We start from the raw sequence: 20,532 nt of genomic DNA, 5'->3' as shown, positions 1-20,532 counted from the left end.
CAAATGCTTAAACTTCCCGTCAGTCTGGACACTGGATATTTGATCATGAAAACAAAGTCTAAATCTCTTTAAGTCCAATAAAATATCAACATCAAAATGAACCCAAGTAACTTAAGACACATCTGTATTTGTAAAATCTGTTACAGATGTGTCTAAAGTTCTTTTGGCTGTTTTTTTTAACCATGTAATAACTTCTATCTCCAATCTAATAGTAGATGGACATCTAGTGGTACAATGTAGCTGACTTCTTTTATCAAATAGTTTTGTATATTCAAAGATCTATCAATAGTAATGCTTTCTAGCAGTGCTTTCCAGCATACTAATAATTATAATACTATACGGTCATGTAAAGGTTTCATGTTCAGCTATGTTTTACTTGGCTTCTTAACTTCATAAAGGTACCAATAAGTAAAAACAGAAGGTTTACTTTCTGGTTCTGAAGCTCCCAATCAAGAAAAATTTCCTTTTAAAGTGGAAAGTATTCAGTGGAACAGATAAGGCTTCAGCCCTTAAAATGCAGTACTCAGGCCTATGTTCCAATAATTTGGTGGTTACTTACAATAAAAATAAGTCAACAGATATTCTTCTTAAAATGACAGTTTATACATCAGAGGAACATAAACTCATCCCTTCCACGTACAGGAGATGCACCAGGCCCCTAGTCATCTCTGTGGCACTCCACTGGGCTCTCCCTAGAAGTTCTCTATCTTTCTTGAACTGAGGAGCCCAAAACTGGACACAGTACTTCAGATGTGGCCTCACCAGGGCAGAGTAGAAAGGTTTTTAATGCACCCTAGGGTACCATTGGCCTAAAAAGAGAAAGAAAAAAAAAAAAAAAAAAACAAGAAGAAAAGAAAAAAAAAAAAAAAAAAAAGGCCTCCAAAATTAGTCAAAGCCTACTACAGAAAGATGTATAAGGATTTCATATCACTGTGCTTGTGAGATTCAACGTTGATGAAACACCAGGGAGAAACACCACATTAAATACATAATAGCTGAAGCAAAACTACCTATTCCTTCTCAGGAAAGATGAGTCATTTGGAGAGGTTTTTGAAATTCAGTCAATGCTCAGCAGTGGCTAAAAAGGCAAGTACAGCATTTGGAGTGATTATGGAAAAAAAGAGAATAGTACAGAAAACAGTACATCAGGATACAAAAATCAGTGCCTCATTTACTACTTCAATACTGCACACCACTCTGGTCACACCATCTCAAAGGAAACATAGGGGAAATACAAAATGAAGTTCATAAAGATAAATCAAAAACACTAAGAGGATTCCGTTCAAGGTGAGATTAAATGTATGAAGAGCTATCAAAGAATACCAAGTTGGTAGGAGCCATCGCCAACATGCAAATGTCTATCCCATCAGTGTATGCATGGAAGACGAGGAAGAGGCAGAGAGACAAGGAAGCCAGAAGGAGAGCTGGGGGACAGCAAATCACAGCATTATGAAGATGAAAGAAAAGAGGGATGAAAGCATCTCAAAGAGCAAGGACATATGAGAATTATCTGATTCTGTCTAACCAGCAGCAAAGGAGTATTAAAGAAAAAATGACACCTTAATTCCTTCATGTGATGTTGCTTCTGCAAAAGGACAAGACCCAGAGGGAATAAGATCAAGAAAATAGACACAGCTATGATCTTCTCAGAGCACATTAATTGGAAAGAGAAAAAGAGGTAAAAAAAGACAGTAAGCAGACATAAAACATCAAAAAGGATATAGCAAGAAAGGGTGCCAGGAGGCCTACAAGGATGTTGGAACAGCAACTGTCACAACAGGGAAATGGAATAAATGTGTGTGGTAGACACTACACTGCAGAAATGGAGTTTTGAGAAGGACTAGCAGGTTTAAATGCATACAAACTGAATGAAACACAATGTTCCTCACTATCTGTACAGCAAGCCCTTGTCAAGTAGCTGGAAGATGACTCCTGAAGAAAGAAATCAGAGAGAGCAGTAAGTGTCACTGGCAATTATCAGATTTTCCTTCTCCCAAGGGATACTTTTAGAAAATATTGCTCCTGCTTGAGGCTGAAAAGAAAGAAGAGACAATTACAGTATCTGGCTCCAAAATTAAAATAAAACAAAAATGAAACAAACAAAAGGCAACCATCAATACCTATAAAGTCTTAGCTATAGACAAGACATCACTGTCGTACTCTACTTTTTTATACTAAAAACAGCTTCTTATTTAATTTTACAGTGGATGAAAATTAAACACACAGGCTGTTGTAGAACGGCGGGAGAAAAGCAAACGACCACACCTGTCATTGACATATGATCAGCTAATCTTGTTTATTCCTTGGCTGTGTGTACATTTATAATACGGATAATTAGCTCATACATATTGCAAAAGCGGAGCTCATCATTGGTTCCCAATTACATACCATCCCCAAGTATCTTTGCAACTTGTTGATTTCATCCTGAAAGTTACTCCCTTGCTGAGTTCACAAAACCATGGCTAGTTTCTCACCATCACAGGGCATCCCGTTGTTCTTGCTGTCCTTGCAGGTGGTATGGCTGCTTGCTTAGCTGCACTGTGTTTACGACCCTTCTCAGCTAACCAGCTGTAAATAACACTCTCTACAGAGCTCTGCGCAAATCACAAATGCCGCCCTTACACATACAGGAAAAAATGCACATCTCTTTCAGCATTTATTTCTCTAAGGAAAAAAAAGAAAAACGGTAAAAAGCCCTCAAAAAATGTATATCAAAGTAGAACCCCAGATTTACTGTGTTAGTAAGGAAAGCAGTGCCAAGCCTTGCAGAAAACCGGTGTTTACCAAGATGCTTTAATGACTGATAGTCACCTAATGCCAAAGCAGATGATTCAAATTGGTTATTTACAAGAAAGCCTCCTGAGCACTAAAACAAGCAGCATAAACTCAGGGGTGCCGGGGGTGGGAATTGGGATTGCTGGGAGCCTTGTGGTACCGCAGAGCTCCCATGCTCTTCTGGTGCCAATGTCGGCCCTTCCCAGTTCCCAAGAAACTTAGGCTTGCTGCAGCTCCCACCTACATGCACCTTGTACCCCACCAGCCCCAGGAGGAGCATCTCAACCAAAATGTTGCTAACGATGGGTTTGAGGTCTTACGACTCTCTGTCTCATCAGTTCTGGGTTAAACGTCTTTTGTCGTCATTGCAAAGGTACCAGCTCATAATTGATGGTTTGTTGAATCGTCGGTTTGGGGTTTGGGTGCTCAGGGACAGAAAACTCAGAGCATCCAATGGCCTTGAATTCTTACATCAAAGAGCTAAAATACAGGAGAAGGATTTAATTCTGTAGTGAGTACAGAATATTAGCTTTCCTTTGCCTGTCCCACAAAGCAGCATTGTGTCCATGTGTGCAGGGAACAGCCTTCACTTTCTGAAACCAGGCAATGGCCAAAAATTGAGTTATTGTGGAGCTGGCCTGCAGCAAGGGCCCAGCTCCTTCTCACTGCTCCCCATGGATGGGAAGATGGTTCATCCTTGCATGCTGCTCATGGCTTTCCTGAGAGGTTTGCTGTTTGGGCTGTGTTTTGAGCCATGGATGGGTTCTAAGAGCTGCCTCAGAGATAGCTCTTATCCTTCATCAGCTTGGCTCACAACATGCCTGGCTCCATTTTGCTGCATGGTGCTGAAGGTTTCACTTCCCTACGTGAGCGAGGCCTGGTCTGGCTTGGCAGGGCACAAAGAAGGCACATGTAGGGCCCTCAGTGTCCCTGCTTAGTCCTGGACACAACCACGGAGGCCAGCCCTCCTCCAAGGCAATCTTCAGGGTGCAGGAACGACGTCTGAAAGGACATACTAGATACCCCTCAGGAGACACTGGCTTACACAAGGATTTGGGACGAGGCAGGAACAACAGAGGAGGCCAAATGGGTGCTGAGGGTGAGTGAGTTCCTCACCCGCCGCCGCCCCAGCATGGCAAAGGACCAGTTGGAGCTGTGGTCCTGGCTGTCACCCAAGGAGGAGCACTGCTCCTGGCCTCCAAGCCAGTAGCGGCCAGTGCTCCGCACCATCCTGGCCAGTGCCATCCTGAAGCGCTCCCCGGCAAAGACATAGAGGAAGGGGTTGAGGCAGCTGTGGAGGAAGGCGATGCTCTGGGTGACCTGCAGCCCAATGTCCAGCCCGTTGATGGTCTGGCAGCTGTACACCGCCCCGGTGTACATGTTGATGGTCTTGATCAGCAAAACAATGTTGTATGGGCACTGAGAGAGGAGAAAGGCAGTGATGATCATGATGATGATCTTTAAGGACTTCTGCTTTTGGCATCTTTTGGCTTGGAGGAGGGTGTGGATGATCAGGGTGTAGCAAATAACCATGACCAGAAGCAGGAGGAAGAAGCCTATAGTGACTTTCAGAGCCAGGACGGCAACTCTGAAGGCCATGCCAACGTTGGGCAGGTACGTCATTTTGCAGACCGTCACAGCACCGATCTGCTTGCTCTGGCTGTACATGATCTCAGGGAGGCACAGGCTGACAGATGCCAGCCAGACAGCCATGCACACGAGTTTGCTGCGCAGGATCCGCCTTTTCTTGGAAGATTTAGCTTTTGTTGCTTGAACAATGGTGATGTACCTGTCAAAACTGATGCATGTTAGAAACAAGATGCAGCCGTAGAAGTTGATCTTATACATGCTATTGACGACTTTGCACACTCCTTCCCTATTCTAAACTGTTCTACAGAGCTGGCATGCACTAGAACATGCACTGAATTTTAGTTGCACTTGGGAAGTACTGAACAGTCCCTTAACTTCAGTTACATCAGATGTAAACAGGGTTTCTGTGTACTTTTGTGATGAATTAGCTCTAAACACCTGCAACCCCCAGAGAAGGCAGCTTCGCCAAAGTATCCCTTTGGCTGAGTTTCTTCTTTTATAAGACAAGGGCTTGTTGAATTCTGGTCCTTACTCCACAGTTTGCAGTGAGGCAGTATTTACTTCTGGCATTGCACTGCACCTGCTTAGCACGGAGCCCCCAACATTTTGCCCTCCCGCAGGCTTTGCAGATCCCATCCAGCTTAGGAATTGGGAAGTACGTTCCAATTTATAACGCCTTCCAAGTGATCTCAGTTGCCTTTAATTTCTCAGCATCATTTGGTACCATTTTGGTTCCTTCTGGGAAAAGACGCGGTTCATCTAATTTACTGTACTGTGCTGTTGGCTGCTGTGAGCACCATTTTAAATCAGTTTGTTAAGGAGAGCTCATCTTGCTCCATTTTCCTGCCATGAATTGAAGGAGCTCACTTACTTACGTAATTTTGTATGCAGAACTATAGAGGGAGACATCAAAGCTGTTGAAATAACATACCCTGAAATTACTACCAATGATGCTATGGAAAAAGAAACTGCACAACTCATCCTAATAGAGAGGACTTCTCTTTTGTTTTCTTCTTTAAGGTGCGGAATGTGTCATTACGCTGAAAATGGAAATTCCTGGATCCATGCCGCCTCTTATTCAAGAAATGTTGGAGAACTCTGAAGGACACGAACCACTGACACCAACCTCAAATGGAAACACTGCAGAACACAGCCCGAGTATCTCACCTAGCTCGGTGGATAACTGCAGTGTCAGTCAATCCCCTATGGTGCAATAAGACATATTCCAGCTACTTCAGACATTCCTAACACCTTATGTACAGGGATGAAAAGCAAGAAAAAACATTTTTACTGCTGCTTACTTTCTGGATTTAATATATATAATATATACATGTATATATATAGATAGGTAAAAACTCAACAAAAACCAAGACATTTTCATATGTATCGATATATACTCCTTGCTGTTTAAACTCTTTCAAATAGAAAATGCAAACTTTTGAAACTCTAAATCAGCCATTTCATGCAAAAAGAAAAAAAAAAAGAAAAAAAGAAAAAGAAAAAAAAAAGAAAAGTTAAGCTTCTGTTTTCTGAACATTCAAGACTGCATGGTGACAAGACAGATCTCAGACTTTCAATTCTGGTTGCATTTCTGATGACTTTGTACATACAGATGTATGGCTGTATTTTCTGTACTGGATGTTTGGTGCTTTCCTTTTGTCTCTCGTACCTAAAACGATCAAGACACCAACCAGATGAAACGGACCTACTGTACACATCCAGAAAAGGAAATTTCAAGGACCGTCTGATTAGTTAATATGAAAACTACTCTTGGATGCCCTCAGTTTGCATCTCCTTCCTTGTAAAAAGTACACGAAAATCCCTGCACTCGCAGAAAAGACATCGGTGTCAGCGTTAACTGCCAGATCAGTTATTCAGATGTCATTGGTTCCACTGTTAACGTCACTTTAAAATGGAAAAAGTGGTTTATTACCTGGCTGGTGACCTACCTACACCATTAACTACTGCATTTCTACAGCAATGATAGCCTCTACTTCTCAGTGTTACCATGTTTTTGTTTACTTATTCACAAGCCATTAGGGAAACTTCATGGGATGATAACCAGCCGACTCATGTACAGCTTTCGAATGGGTGAGTCCAGGGTATTTCCTTAAGAGTCGACCACCAGGAACGAGCTGGGCTACGCGGCCTTCCAGGTGCTAGGGAAGTACAGACAGGACTTCCAGAAACACAAGGAGAGAATCTGCCTTCTTGGCCTTGTTAAATCACCATGAAGCAGAGTGAAAACTGTGGTAGAATGGTTAACAGATTTAAAGTGTCAGTTTCTTAGGTTTCATTTAAAGCACTAGTGGATTTTTTATTTTTTTTTTTAATATATTCTAGCAAGTCTGTGATGTACTTTCACTGGCTCTGTTTGTACATTGAGATTGTTTAACAATGCTTTCTATGTTCATATACTGTTTACCTTTTTCCATGGAGTCTCCTGGCAAAGAATAAAATATATTTATTTTAAAAAAGCACCCATGTGGCAGTCGGTCCCTCCGCCCCAACGTTACACACACACACACAAGATGGAGAGTTTTCCATTTTTTAATGTTTAAACTTTATTTCAAAAAGCAGGTTTTTGGTGGTGATTTAGGTGCCTTCTTCCCATAGTTGTATTCACCTTCATTTTCTGAGTCAGATGCTTTCCTTTTCGTTGCCCCTCTCCCTTTTCCTAGGTGAGAGAACATAATTTCAATAAAACATCAGAGTTCGGCACGCTGGAAAAAACAGCAGGGACATTGCTACATCTTATCATGTCTGCGTGTAAAGTTGAAGTTCATTTACAGCTCAAGCTTCTTCTCAACAGGCAGAAAATACAACATAACAGTTGATTTTCTCAGTTTTATCTCTCTCTTTTATACTACTTCTGGAGTTACCATTCTCTCTAGCAATCTTTAAGCAATCTAAACTAAAAGGCTGAAATCTCTACATAGTAAGTATTGCCATTATGGTAGAAAGAAAGAAATTAATATCATTAAGAAGCTGGAAGAAATTCACACCTTCTCCTGCAGTGCCACTGAATTTGAAATACATGAATGCTATTCCCACTTTTAAGATGATGATGGTGAAGAGATGATGCAAAGATGGAAGTGAAGAACTTGAAAAAAAGGCTTGATTTAGAGGGTAATCCTACACTTACCTTTTTTAGCAGCTACTGTTTCACTTAGAATTTTCTCTGTTGGTTCTGTGTTGAAAAATGATGAGAAAGGAGGAAGAGAATCCTCCTCGTCACTGTCCAATTTTGTTGTATCTATAACCACAGAGAATGTTCAGAATAAGATTTGTTCACTGCATATTTTAAATCATCCTTATCGGTTACAGTCAAGATCAATCTCACAGATACACCTTTCTGATACTACAGCTAGGCTAAGCGTGTACCATGTGCCTACTATACAAGCCATGTTCCTCTAAGCATCAGAACCTATTATTTCTTTTCCCCTGCATAAATCTCAATACCATTACTCTTAAGACTACTGCATTAAGTTTCTATTTACGACATAAAACCCCATACATATTCTGTAGAAATTGCTAATGGTAATCAGATCAGTGAAAACAATACATTTTTACACATTTCAGAATAGTTATGTTACCGCATAAATATAAGAAAGGGGAAGTTACTCAGCAGGGCCTGCCTCAGATTACAAAGGAACTTGAGAAAAAAAAGTCTTATTTGAATCTAGAAGAATGGAGGCACATAATTTAAACTGCTACCAAACATCAGAAGTTGTGCAACCAGCAGGAGCAGGGAGGTGATCCCCCTGTACTCAGCTCTGGCCAGGCCGCATCTTGAACACCATGTTCAGTTTTGGGTCTTTCACTACATGAAAGAATCCAGGCCCTGAAGCATGTCCAGAGAAGGACAACAATGCTGTAAGGAGACTGGGGCACAAATCTTATGGTTGGGAGAACTGGGATTGTATGCTGTAAGTAATACAGAATTGTTTTGAAGTATTTCTACACATCTCTTTAAGGAAGAAAATCAGATGAAATACTTATTGTGGTATATTTCCCTTCTCATAATGTGTTAAAAATACAATTAATGCAAAATTAGTTCTCATTCAAGCTTAATGATGACTGTGTAAGGATATCTCACCAGGCTCCTCCTTCTCTTTCTTCACTTTAGCGATGTTAGCTGCTAAGGCTGCTGTATTCACTGCGTCATCCCCACCACTCTCAGCTTGCACACCAAATTCTTCATCAAATTCCATTTTTATTACTACAGAATCAGCATCACCCTAAAAATATTAACAAGTTGGTCAAAATAAAATTATACCTTTATATTTCAACAATAAACTGCAATACAATTTTTAGAAGAGAATAAATTAAAGTAGACTATTATATTGACAATTTTAATAGTATTGGAAAGGAAAAAAGAAAAAAAAAAATCAACAAAAACACTCCAGCAATAAGTAGTCATAATAGGCTTTCAAATATAAAATAAGTCCAGCATTAATTTCTTTACACATTGAGTTAGCAAAACATCATACATACATACAGTACTAATGGGGTCTAGTGGGGTCTAGTCTTTGGATCTGCATTATCAGCACAGAAAAATACAGCAGTTAAATAATGTAACTGTAGCAACAGTTGGTTTACCTTTTCCCTTTTCAGCAGTTTCCTGCTGGCATCACCAAATGGTGATGACATGGTCTCTTCCAACTGAAGCTTCTTCATCTTGGGTTTACCAACTTCACCTTTTATTGGTTTGTCAATCATACCAGCCAGAATGTCATCTCTTTCCTGTGCTTCTACTTTCTAACAAACAACCAGGGGCGGGAGGGAAACATGTTCATTTTCAGTAAAGGCAAAGTGGAACATGGTGCTTTTTCAGTATTTATTAACATGGAGCAGAAGACTGCCCTTAATTGTCAGCTGAATTATAACGCACATTTTACTAATGGAAAATCTGTCACTTAATCTTGGTGAGTTCTCCCCTACTTCATGTGGTTAGCTCAAACAAATGGAAACTTTTGGACACTTTGGAATATCTTCCTTTCATCAAGTTTCTCTTCCTCACTTGTATCTCCAGGTACTGATATAACTTTTCAGTCCTTCAGTGTTTAAAGCAAGCAGTGAGCTTTAAGAGTAAGTTTTATAAGGCACATTTTCCAGTCCTTTCCAGTTTTTTATTACAGAAGTTGAGGTTTCAGCACAGAATACTTCCAATTGCATCTGCACCATGAACGTGCAGAGAAATAAACATTTGTATTATCCTGTGTTACTTCAAAAGATTACATCAGCCATTTTCAGGAAACACTGAAGGTTGAGGCTCAGCAAGTTACCCACCAATACGCCTTTACCTTTTTGCCAGAGATAGTAATGAGGCAAGGTAAAAGCCTTTTGTCTAGCACTTCTTGTCTACATGCTTTGTTCCCAGATTTGTGGCTTTGAATTTGATAATGCTTACTGCTTCCCAACTGGTTAGATCACTTAGAATTGCTAGTTCCTACTCCCAGTTCTTTTGTCATTTGAAAACAAATTTGTTCCTGGTAGCTTTTCTTTCACTGACTTGGAAAAAGAACTGTACTGTACAGATGCAAGAAACAGTCCCTGAGGACCACAAATAGGAAGTCAACTACCCAAAACAGATTTCCCACTTGCCCCTATATTTGGAGATCAATCTGTTTGGGTTTTTTGTTTTTTTTTTTCCTTCTTTTCTTCCTTTTTTGTTTGTTTGTTTATTTTGCTTATTTTTAATATATATTTTTAGAAAGATTTGTAAAACATACTTCAAGCTCCTCAACAAAAGCTGCTAAGTCTTCTTTCCAGAGATCCGAAGCAGATTTCCTTTTAAGGTCATTTAGTTCTCTCTCCTAAAATGTGAAAGTAGCATATAAATATAAGTTTATAAGTTATGTGTCAGCTGAATCATCAGTTACAAGTAACTTAGTACATACTATCTGAACAGAACATTCACAATTGGGCACATCAGTAATTATTAAATCATTTCAGAATAAGCCTCTCACAGCACACCAACCTTTGAATCTCTCTGCTTCATGAGCTCTTCCACTTTCTCTTTTGTGAGTGACCACAGAGACATGTTTAAGATATAGTTAAAATCAGGGCCAGAAGTCGATCCAGAAGCAGAGGAAGCATCATCATTTGGGTTTTGTGGCTCCTCCTCTTCCGCTGCCTGAAGTGAAATATTCAGAATTAGACATATGATTAATCTTAGCTCTGTAAATGAACAACAGCAATTCCCCAAAATACCCTGATGGAATACTAAGGTGTTTCCTCATGGATTCAGTAACAAGAAATTTTTACTTGTCTTTTCCAAAAAGCCATGTTCCTGTCAAAGTGCTATAAAAACCCTGAACGTATGAACTTCTCATTCTCAACCTTTATATTATCTAGTTGTCTTAGAATTATCTATGTGGAATACCACCATTATGCAACAATATTTGTATGAAAATTTGTGTTTGTAAGAATGATAGCCAATGAAACGTAGCAATGAATAATCTTGTTAAAGTGTTGTGTCATAAATTAATCAGACTACTACAAAAACATACATCTTGATAAATGAATATCATTTATAACAACAGCATCAAACGTATCCAGAGATTTCTGATCATCACCTTTTCCTGCGCTTCTTTCCAAGCTTTAACTGGATCGGATTCATAGCCCCTCTGAACCAACATTTGAATCACGTCTCTTTTTGATCTATTCTCTACAACACAAACAAACAAACAAAATCAATGCTGTGAAAGTCCATGTCTTACATACAAATACATTTTACTACATTTAAATCACTTCCAGATTTCCTCCCAGTTCTATTTTAGAGAGTGTTACTCACCTATGGTAATTTTCCCTTGTATCTTCTCTAGAATGAAGCGAGCTTGGTTGTTTAGCTTTGTAGATTCAGCACCCAACATTCCCGCAAGCCATTCCTTACGTAAACTATAATAATGTAATCGCAAATCAAAGAACTCCTTCAAAATGTCTTGTACAGTTTCATACTTCTTTAAACATCCCATATGATCAAAAAGCACCTATAAAAGAGATAACATATGGCTTGAAAGAGATTTCTTAACTCAAGATTTTTAATCTTCGTGTATGAGTTTATTTCTATTGCTCTCACATGCACACTATATGAAGAATAGCATTTTGAAGACTGACAGCTCAAACCTTCCTCAGGGACTATACAGCACATAGCTAGATAGGTTATATTTTTATTCACAAGTAAACTTAACATAAGATTTATGATTATATCTTCAAGCAAGAAAGCCAGTATATGGAGAGGACACCAAAATTCAGTTGAAACTATAATTTTATCTAAATTCACAATAATATTAATAATAATAATAACAACAACAACACCAATAATAATAATAATCGTATAGCAGTTGAAGAGTATTTTTTATAATCTCTAACCTCCAATGTGAAAACTGCCACTTTAAACATCTCAGAAATCCCTCAAGTACAAAGAAATAAATCATTTTTACATCACAGGCAAAATCAGTTCTGCCTGACTTCTGACACGTCCAGTTCAGACATTTATAGGTGGACTAGTCACGCTGGGCACCCCTTTATAGTCAGCTGAAAGAAATAAATCCCTCTCTAGGGGAACTGATCTGTCTAAAGTATCTGTTTGGTAGGTGGATGCATAATAGACTCACATAGGTATCTAACTTTTTAACATGTTTACACTAGGACAGATTGCTTCCTACACAAATACAAGCCTTACAGAGAGATTCTAGCAGTAGTCCCTACACTTATTCAAACCTGTGAAAATTACATTCACCTTGATATGGTGCATTTGCTTTTCAAAAATAATCTACACAATAGATTGAGCAAGGCCATTTTCAACACACGCATGTGTGTATTTTTGCTTTGTGACAATGTTTGAAAGTAGTACCTGCCATAAAAAGACTAGAATTCTAGACAGTTACAGTGAAGTTTCAAAATTCAAGGAGCCCAACATGATCAAAAAAGCAAGACTTGCATTATCTCCAAGACAACTGAATTCAAACAGTTCAAAATTACTTTTTGTCAGCAGCAAATACGAAGAAGAGATTTGTTCAGTCGTGCCAAATTCACTACAAAAACATTCAAGTTTACAACAAGCAACTGTATGTATTCTAATAGTCAAACAGAAAAAAGTTACCATAGAATTACAAGTAAGACTTGTTTGAAGCTTAAAGACTTTGTGCAATCCAGCAGCTTCTGCCTGTGTAAGTTTTTCTTCTGTCATCTTCACAACAAATTTCACAGTCGTATCAGTGTGGTATTCCTTGTAGTCAGAAATTAATGCTGGAGTTTTTTCAGTTCCATTCAACATAGGTTCCAGAACCTGTTCTTTGTACAACTATTAAGAAAAAGATAGCAAAAAAACAGAAACACTTATTCCAACTTCTTTAAATTCCTAATTCTTTAAACCAAGCTCACAACCAAGCTAAGATTTCAACTTGGGTACCACAGGTGAAACCAGTGATAATTTACAAAACCAATATAGCCTAAAAATGAAAGCTGGGATTAGAAAAAACGTAAGAGCCATTCTACAAGGTCAAGAAAGTCTACTTAAAAAAAGGGTGGGGAAAGTGGGGTGTGGAGTTTGGAGGGAAGGGGATTATGTATTAACTCAGCAGAAGAAGCAGTTGTTCTTTGTAGTATGGACAGTAGATGAGATAGTACAAGTAGAACCCTCTTCTACAAAGGCAAAGAAAAGAATGAAACCATGTTTCTTTCCATGTATATAAAACGATCAGAAGTGGACTAAAATGTTCTCCTGCATGTAGGATAAAACTGTTTAATATAGAGCTTTTTTTCTTCACTGTAACTTACCTGGGTCCATGTCCTTACAGGTAGCTCTGTAATTTCCACAGTGTTTCTGTCCACCACAGATATTTCACCACTGACCACATACTGGTTCTGACCAAGTTCCTGAATGGATCCTTTGAAGTTTTTGTAGTTTGGAAGCTGAAATTGTAACAAAAATCAGTGGAATGCTAAGAAACTTCGTAGTATGATAGAGAAGATTTTTTTATTATTATTTTTTTTCCCATGCACCCTACAGCTCTCACTTTATACTGTGCTAATCTCAGTGACAGTACCTTCTCCTATGCTTACAGATGTGTTGAAGAGTACAATTTGGATAAGACGGTGGAAACTGTATATTTGGCAGAAGATAAATACTTGCACCTCATCTAAGAAATAGCAGCACAACTTTCTACTCTACTCCCACGCAAAATGACTATCTTTAGGACTTGAAACTTCAAAGTCTTACTGTCAACAGAGAACAGAAAGTCCTCTGAAATAACTGGAAATACACAAATTGCACTGTTTCTTTTCTTCAAGATGAACTTCTCCACATCACTTTCCAACAGTCAAGTAAGGCTCCCATGCAAAATTACAAGGACAGTTCAACCTCGATACTTCAATAATCAAGCATTCATGGAGTTATATGACTACATTTCCTAAGCACAAAATTAGATTTGATTACCAAGTGTATAAAATGCTAGTGTATATTATTATTTTTACCATGGGATGGGGATCTAAGCCATCCAGCATTCGTCTGATGTTGTTTACAATCTCTCTGGTATCATAGTTTGGAAGTTTGCAAGCCCATCCAGTACCGATTCCTTCAGCTCCGTTTACTAAAACCATAGGAATGATGGGCATATACCATTCAGGCTCTACACGTTGGTTGTCATCATAAAGGAATTTCAGCAAGTTGTCATCCACTGGTGGAAAAAGAAGCCTGGCTAAAGGGCTTTAAAAAAGAAAGAAAATAAAAATCTGTTTAACTGGAGTCCCACTAGTTTTCACGTCTAAGTGCTTTAACCCTCAGTGTGTCCAAATATGACCTATTTTTTTCATGTCTTCTATTCTTTGCCATTCTGAAGCTGAAATTACAATGTACACACCTCCTGAGAAAACAAAGTTCTTCCCAATGGAATGGCATACTAATAACAGATGATGTCTGCTTCCTTCCCAATTATACATGTATATAACACACTAACAACTGATCACACAGCACACAGACCTAAGTCTACAGCATTTTCAGTCTTCATCTTTATAATTCAGAGTTTAATTCCTTGAAAGCTACATTTTATACAGCAGTTCTATGCAGAGAAAATCTCTGCAGAAAACTCAAGATGAAAAACCACACTTACAAACATAAGGCAAAAATTGAGCACTAACAGCTATCAAAACAGACTAATCCTCTCCTATTCCTTTCACATAAAAAAATAAAAATAAAATAAAATAAATCCTTTACTGCTGTGAAAGGACTACTTCGATAATAAAGCTTTTCAAAAGCTTAATGTAAACCGTTGACAATATGTTTACCTTAGCATAGTGGAAATACAGCGAGGGCTGTCAGCATCCTTTCCACCATGAAGCCTGGTACCAAACTGACCAATAGGTTGTAGAAGATTAACATTGTTACTTCCAACAAAGTTCTGAGCCAAGTTGACAATAGTCATCATTAATGCTTGCTGCAAGAAAATACATGTTCACAGAAATAAACATTAGAAGTACACTCTTTCCTAATCAGTCAAGAATGCAGATTTTTAATGTCCAGGAATTCTGTGACTAACCTGACCTCAATTTCAAAGAAGTCAGCTTGAGAAAGGAACATAGCCTCTTACTAGAGCTACTGGCAAAGCATAAAGCTCCCTCTTTTGTAGCCACATTGCCTCCCTGAGTTAAATGTCCTTGTACTCAATGCATGGAAAAACCCAAAGTTTTCTCAGTTTTTTAAAGCACTTTTCTGGAGTAATTAAAGGGGCAAAAAATGATTGCACCTGCTTTCTCTTGCACAAACTACTACTCACTGCATTCAAAGGCAAAGATGAAAGGATGGAAAGAGAATGAATATGGCAACTCACGTTGATATTTCAGATAAACATAAACAAACAAGAGATAGAAGCAACCATTGTTTCAATATTGTATCAGGTACTGGAGAACACTGTACCCTTCTTACCTTAAAAGACTCTATTTTTTGTTCAACACCAAAAATTTCCATTGCACATAGTTACTATGATTGAGAATATGGAATAAGTTTACTATGTACTTATCTACTTACCGTTTCTCCATAACCCATTAACTATTTGGTAATACCACCACGCATAAGGAATTGGACATAGTGGAAATATATTTTCTTTTTAAAGTATTTACTGCTCGGCTCAAACTCTTTAAAATTAAACCTGTAATTAGTAGATTGAGTCAAAAGATTTGGAATTTTAATACAGTAAACATTGTACACAGGCTACAAATTCTCACAACTTTTCTACTCTTCGTACTCACCTCCCCATGGTGATAAGCTGACATTTCAGCAACAGAACCAGCCAGCTGAGCAACCTTTACTTCACGTTTATCATTTCTCTTAAAGCAAGTGAACAAAACCTTGCGCTGCTCTGGTTTTAAACCTAGTAAGAAGAAGATCCCATTTTCAACACATAAAAAAGCATTGGTTTCTAAGAAAAAAAAAAAAACATCTTGATTTTGCTTTATTCTCATTTCTAAACTCTGGAAAGAAACTTAAACTTTAGAGGGAAAAAATGCATACTGTAATTTTAACAAAATAAATTATTTTCAATTATTTTAAGATAATAAAAATAATAGTAGAAATGAATATTTTAACAAAAAGTTGTCCGAAGAATGGAAACTTAACCCTTTAAGCCAGTAGCACACACACTATTCTAATAAGTATAATTTCATCCTAAATGTACCTGTGCAAGTCAAGAGTTTTTTCTTTCCAGTATAGTGAGCAAAATCTTTTTCCTAAGAATCAACACAAATCCAGCAGTGACAACTGTAATTGTAGCTTACACTTATTTTAAAGCACTCTGAAATTTAACTATTTCTGATAAAACAAAAATACATGCTATTTCTATCCCTTCTAGATCTTTTACAGTTTTAAGAAGCCATTCTCTTTGATCTTATCTTTAACGTTTAGGTACACTTGATGTACCTGTACACTTGAACTACACCATCTTTGTGGAAGGGACCTTGTTCTGATATGCAGAACTTGTCTGCATATCATCCAGTTTGGAAACTGGAGATAAATGCTTTTTCCTTTTTGTCTTATGAAACCTCAAGGTTTTTTTACCATATCTTAGTAAGCATATTTATACTGACAAAAATACAGGCAGAAATTTCTTTTCATGCTGCCTGCAGACAGCTTTACACATGAAGAACAAACTGTGCAGTAAAAGATGCTTCTTTTCATACCCACGCCATTGCAAAGGAAGAGTTAGTAAATCTGATTTAGAGAACCATAGGATGACTGCATGAAGGATCAATAAGCATTAAGAGTTTTTGTGCTACATGATGGGAGAAAACATTTCACCCTTTCATTTTTATCTAAATTCAGATACAACTTGAATTGTAATTATTATAAGCACCTAAAAGACTTGCTTTTTCTGACTGTTTAAGCAGAAGCAAAGGACTTGTAATGTCCGGGGTAGAGTTCTGGTTAATCTAAAAGGCTACAAAGCATCAGTTTAAACTTCTTCACAGAAGAACTGTCATAACTCCTCAGCGTATAAATGACAACAACAAAAATATAGAAGTCTTCTAAACTCTACCTAAATATATTGGCTTTCAAACCAAATCACAAGTTTAAAAAACAATAAAAGAGAATATTCCAACAAATCATAATAAACTGTCAGCTTACCATCAACAAGGGAGGGAATAGATCTTTCATCGTCTGAATTTGAGAAAAGGATCAACTCCTTGTTAATTAAGTCCTTGTAGGTCAAATGTTTTGTCTCTGTACCATATAAATATTGTTGAAAAAAACCCACAGACATTTTTCACTCAATACAAACACCTTGTTACATTTAAATCTCATCCACCAGATTTGTTACTATTGCTTAGGACTCACTTCAGGAAGGCCATGTAGTCGACGCTGTCGCCTGTCCTCCATGAAGTTTGTTAACCAAACTTTTCGATCACCAATCTTCTTCTTAATGAACGCCTGAAAAAAATTTCAGTTTCATAACATTATAAGTGTAGATATGTTTGTATAAACATCTGGAAACTGGAGCACAGGAAGTTCTGCACAAATGTGCACAAGAACTTCTTTACAGTGAGGGTGACAGAGCACAGGACCAGGCTGCCCAGGGGGGTTGTGGGGTCTGGAGATATTCAAGACCTGCCTGGACGCCTACCTGTGCGACCTGGTGTAGGGAACTATCTGATCAAATACTCAGTATTTAAATAGATAAACCAATGCAAGCACCTCAACAGCTACCTCAACAGCTACCTGTCTGTGACAAACAGAGCACAATGCCCCCGGTAACTAGGGTAAGCAGGAGTTACCCAACAAACAGCTGTTGCCCCGGTAACAGAAAGGATGCAATGGAGGTACCCCTCTGCCCAACTGCATATTAGTGAGATACCACTGACCAACTTGCTGCCTCCCTGCAGACCAACAAGACGCCGCTGGATCCCTGATGGGGACTATCCTTGCTCTGCAAATCATTTCCTAGAATTTTTCTCTTTTCTCGCCAACTTTCCCATCTTCCCATCTGTTGCTTAGAACTTGTAATAAATCAATTGGAAAACATTGGCTTTGTTTGCTGCCTTCATCTTTTTCTGGGTGTATATATATGTGTATTGAACCATCTCCTCCAATAATTGGAGTGAGACACAGACCTCTGAAGGCTTCAGCTTAAGCTTTTGTAAAAACACGTCTAAAATCCTACAGTTTTATTCTGTGTCCTTTCCATGTGTCTATATAATTCCTAGACCAATTGAGTGACAAATGACCAGAAGCATTACTAGGAAAATAAGTCCTTATGAACACTGAAGAATGTGAAATAATATTTTTCTTGTCATGAGACCTGGTAGGGCCTACAATCTTAAACCCCATTATGCTTAAAGTTGAGCTTGGGGCTTGGATTATAGCTTGCAGCAGCAAAAATATGGATGGGAATACAAATGAAGTTTCTGTTAACAGCATTAGGAGTAGTCAGCAGTTCTTCGCTGAGTAATAGATGACTAATTTCATACAGAATTGTCAGGATTTCATTTTAGACAATAAGTATCAGTCTTAACAGGTTATTTGGCCTCAGACATAATTTGGAGTGGGGAGGGATCGTTTCCCAGGCCCTCATTTCCACCTTTTTCCCTGCAAGTGGAAGATCGGAAGGGGATTTTTTGGGCCTGCTGTGTGTGTTTGAAGGAGCTGTGTGTGTTCAAGGAAAGACTGGATGTTGTGCTGAGGGACATGGTTTAGTGGGAGCTATTAGTAATAGGTGAACGGTTGGACTGGATGATTTTTTCGGTCTTTTCCAACCTTGGTGATTCTATGATTCTATGATTCTATGAAGCTGAGGTGGTTTGTGTGTTGCTCCTGTGTGACATCTGATGGAGACAACTCAGGGACACCTGCTGTCTTTACCGCTCACCCTGTGCACAGACCTCCCAGGGCAGGGCAGCTCCTGGGGCAGTGCTGGGCAGGAGCATGGATGTCCCCATGCCATTGCCCCCCATTTGGGCGAGTGGGTACTTCAGTGTTTGCCGTGTGTCTGCTGTCAGTTACTGGAAATTGCAAACATAGGGTGGCTGCTTTTCCTCAGACACGGGAGGAAACAGATCGGGGGTATGGACATAAAGATGGAGCAGGCTTGTAGGCAAAGACATCACCAGTCCATCCCCAGGTGTACGTGACAGTGCTTTACTGAAGGGAATTTCAGCTTCTTCTCCATTTGAGCTCCATTTGTTGTAGAATGGTGGGAGAAAAGCAAACGACCACACCTGTCATTGACATATGATCAGCTAATCTCATTTATTCCTTGGCTGCGTGTACATTTATAATACGGATAATTAGCTCATACATATTGCAAAAGCGGAGCTCATCATTGGTTCCCAATTACATACCATCCCCAAGTATCTTTGCAACTTGTAGTTATCATCCTGAAAGTTACTCCCTTGCTGAGTTCACAAAACCATGGCTAGTTTCTCACCATCACAGGGCATCCCGTTGTTCTTGCTGTCCTTGCAGGTGGTATGGCTGCTTGCTTAGCTGCACTGTGTTTACGACCCTTCTCAGCTAACCAGCTGTAAATAACACTCTCTACAACAGGCCACTTATTATTTGAAGAAAAGAGCTAATCATCAGTGACTGTTAGTGAAAAATTCTCCCAAGTGACATTTCTGAATCCAATTTAGGTAGATGAGATCTCAGTTTCCATTACTCAGTAAAGGTCTTTGTCTTCCTATTTAAATAAGGAATAACATTATGCCTAAGTGGAGAGTATGAAGTACCACACATAGCAACATGAAGATGATTCCTGTTTCAGCTAATATTGATACAGAGTTTTTCTGTATAGTTCAGTCTCCTCTTCACCATGTCTGTCACTCCGGATACTTCAGATTTTCATTTGGTTGAGTCTAAAGTAATGACACGCATAAATTCATTTTACACTACATGTTATGCCACTATGGCTGAACGTCAAATTGAGGTAAACTGAAATTCTTTGTTCATTTTCATGGTGTCATTAAGTAAATATTGAACCAGCGTATCTTTATTTTAAAAAGTCCTTTAGTATAATCTCGGTCTTTCTTGTGCTCAATTAAGTACAATAAAACAAAGTCTGAAATAAAAAAAGTTATTAGAAGCACAACCAAAAGCAAAGCTATGAAAATTACAAGAATGGCCTTTACATTCCAGAAATAAGAGTTAAGTTGGAGGGAACCAACAAAGACCATCAAGTCCAACTGCCTGATCATCTCAAGGATAACCAAAAGTTAAAGCATGTCCAAATGCCTCTTGAACACTGGCAGGCATGGGGCAACAGTCACCTTTCTCAGCCACCTGTCTGATCATCCTCATGATACAGAAGGATTTCCTAATGCAAGGTGTGACTGTCTCCTGGCACAGCTCTACATTATCAGTTCCCAGGAGCAAAGCTGAGCACCTCCCTCTTCTTCCCCCCTTAGGAAGCTGCAGATAGCAGTGAGGTCACCTTTTGGCCTCCTCCAGACTGGGCAACTCAAGCATCCTTAGCCTCTCTTCACAGCACTGCTACCAGACTTTATTGCCCTCCTCTGGATGCTTTCAAAGACCTTAACATCCTTTTTGTATTGCAAAGCCCTGAATAGCACACAATATTTAAGGCAAGGCTACACCAATGCTAAGTACAGGAGGAGAGTCACCTCTTTGCCAGATGGCTACGTTTAGTGTTCCCCAAAGTACAGTTTACCCCTCTG

At 38.8% G+C, this 20,532-nt stretch overlaps 2 protein-coding genes across 3 annotated transcripts; both read right to left on the bottom strand.

Annotated features, from left to right (window-relative positions):
- Nucleotides 1–2,268: 2,268 nt before the first annotated feature.
- On the bottom strand, nucleotides 2,269–5,019 carry LOC107309330 (C-C chemokine receptor type 9-like). The gene has a single exon (XM_032442380.1). It carries the CDS (start codon nucleotides 4,621–4,623, stop codon nucleotides 3,817–3,819), a length of 807 nt encoding a protein of 268 aa, XP_032298271.1. The 5' UTR covers nucleotides 4,624–5,019; the 3' UTR covers nucleotides 2,269–3,816.
- Nucleotides 5,020–6,909: 1,890 nt separating this feature from the next.
- On the bottom strand, nucleotides 6,910–17,290 carry LOC107309329 (DNA topoisomerase 2-beta-like). 2 transcript variants are annotated; one of them, XM_032442378.1, is made up of 13 exons: nucleotides 17,201–17,290; nucleotides 16,991–17,105; nucleotides 15,619–15,740; nucleotides 14,659–14,807; nucleotides 13,849–14,080; nucleotides 13,153–13,287; nucleotides 12,476–12,676; nucleotides 11,165–11,360; nucleotides 10,947–11,038; nucleotides 10,349–10,504; nucleotides 10,101–10,184; nucleotides 8,968–9,126; nucleotides 6,910–7,621 (listed from the first exon to the last, which is right to left on the bottom strand). In XM_032442378.1, exons 1-13 carry the CDS (start codon nucleotides 17,240–17,242, stop codon nucleotides 7,535–7,537), a joined length of 1,770 nt encoding a protein of 589 aa, XP_032298269.1. In that variant the 5' UTR covers nucleotides 17,243–17,290; the 3' UTR covers nucleotides 6,910–7,534. The 2 variants fall into 2 exon arrangements, with proteins under 2 accessions (XP_032298269.1, XP_032298270.1); XM_032442379.1 differs by lacking the exon at nucleotides 16,991–17,105 and having other exon boundaries at nucleotides 17,201–17,241.
- Nucleotides 17,291–20,532: the final 3,242 nt, after the last annotated feature.

The sequence above is a fragment of the Coturnix japonica genome, chromosome 2 (genome assembly GCF_001577835.2).
Source record: "Coturnix japonica isolate 7356 chromosome 2, Coturnix japonica 2.1, whole genome shotgun sequence".
Classification (NCBI taxonomy): domain Eukaryota; kingdom Metazoa; phylum Chordata; class Aves; order Galliformes; family Phasianidae; genus Coturnix; species Coturnix japonica.
This window is presented reverse-complemented; position numbering and strand designations above follow the sequence as displayed.